The 1750-nt window shown below is 43.1% G+C and overlaps 1 protein-coding gene across 1 annotated transcript; it reads right to left on the bottom strand.

Annotated features, from left to right (window-relative positions):
• LOC109830982 lies at nt 38-1321 on the bottom strand. Its single transcript, XM_020398329.1, has one exon. The coding sequence runs from the start codon at nt 1319-1321 to the stop codon at nt 38-40; it is 1284 nt and encodes a 427-aa protein (XP_020253918.1).

Raw genomic sequence — 1750 nt, 5'->3', positions numbered from 1 at the left:
ATTATTACCTTTTTCCCTCATTAGATCTGACATAGCTTTATCTAGTCTCTGTTTTATGGCACGCTCCTTCATCCCAGAGACATTTTAATTCATCAATTAACGGCTCCATGAACACGTCTATGTCATTACCAGGTGAATGTTTGCCTGATATCAATAATGAAAGAATCATATATGATTGCTTCATACAAAGTCCAGGTGGTAAATTATAGGGCATTAACACAACTGGCCAAGTAGACCATCCCGAACTCATAATGCCAAACGGGTTGAATCCGTCGCTAGATAGCCCAAGTCTGACATTCCTGCACTCTGTGGCAAATGAGGGAAAAGTCTGATCCACATGCTTCCATGCCTTTGCATCTGCTGGATGTCTCACTTTACCATCATCTACACGTCTTTCCTTATGCCACCGCATATCTTTTGCTATATTTTTTGTCATATACAGACGTTGTAACCGAGGCACTAAGGGAAAATGTCGAAGCACCTTCGCTGGAATTTTCTTCTGTTGATTCACTGACTCATCTGACTTTCGTGTTGAAGTACGTGCATTCTTTCTCCATCGAGACACTCCACACTTTGGACATTCCTCAAGTTTCTCGTTATCCTTATAATAAAGGACACAATCATTGGGACAAGCATCGATCTTATTGTAATCTAAACCCAGAGCACCAACAATCTTATTTGCATCATAACACTTTTCTGGTATGCTATTCTCTCCGTCTGGAATTACCTTGCGTAGTAAATTAAGAAGCATTTGAAAATATTTATCTGCCATTCCGCTCAGGGTCTTAATACGCATAAGTTCAAGAATAAATGACAACCTACTATACTCAGTGCAACCATCGTACAGATCCTTCTCGTTGTCTTCCAATATCTTCACTAAATTTCTGTAGGCCCCGCTATCACGCACATCCTCGGTATTTTGGACATCATCTGCATCTCCAGGAACTTCAACAGCATCTGGTACTTCTGGAACTTCATCAACTTCTGCAACTGTCGTAACATCGTTGAACATTGCGTGCGTATCGTCTATATTTCTATCATCTAATTCAATATCTTCACCTTCTCCGTGAAAACTCCAATATTTATAATTTTCATCAAATCCCCATCTTTCTAGGTGTCTTCGTATAGCAACTCTATCCACCAGACCTCTGTTCCTACACTTACCGCATGGACAACACAACAAATCGTTCTCTATCTTTCTCGGATTAGCATATGCATATTCAAGGAATGCTTCCCATCCGTCTCGATATCGAGTATCACCTTTTGCTCTTCTTTTCAATATAGGAATATCAATCCATGACTTATCAGGAACTTCTCTCATCTGTATAATAGGAAAACTTATTAATTAATTTAATATCTCTTAAATCGTCATAAGTTTAAAAGTCTTTATTTTAGTTGATTGAACAAATAATCAAACGAATTAAATTACTCTTCTATAATGGACATTGTTGTACCAAATAAAAGCTGACACTCTATGATACTAGTACTTAATTGATGGCGCGGACCTGGTCGGGGGTGACGACGGCTGTGGAGGTCGCTGCTGGTGGCGACGGCGAACGCGGCTGCTGTTTGGGTGGTCGGAGCGGCTCGGGGTGGTTGCGGGGAGAGAGGAGATGGGGAGGTGCGGGTGGTGGAGGGAGCTCGAGGGGGTGCGGAGGAGCGGCTGCTGGAGCGGCGGAGGTGCTGCAGGCGGAGGAGGCGAACGCGGCTGAGGAGGAAGCGACGTGGGTGCCGGACTGGCTTTGGGCGG

Source organism: Asparagus officinalis, chromosome 2 (genome assembly GCF_001876935.1).
Source record: "Asparagus officinalis chromosome 2, Aspof.V1, whole genome shotgun sequence".
NCBI lineage: Eukaryota > Viridiplantae > Streptophyta > Magnoliopsida > Asparagales > Asparagaceae > Asparagus > Asparagus officinalis.
The sequence above is the reverse complement of the archived record's forward strand: the minus strand, read 5'-3'. Positions and strand labels throughout refer to the sequence as shown.

Excerpts from the sequence above, each read along its gene's own strand:
- LOC109830982 (XM_020398329.1), bottom strand. The coding sequence starts at position 1,321 with ATGAGAGAAGTTCCTGATAAGTCATGGATTGATATTCCTATATTGAAA.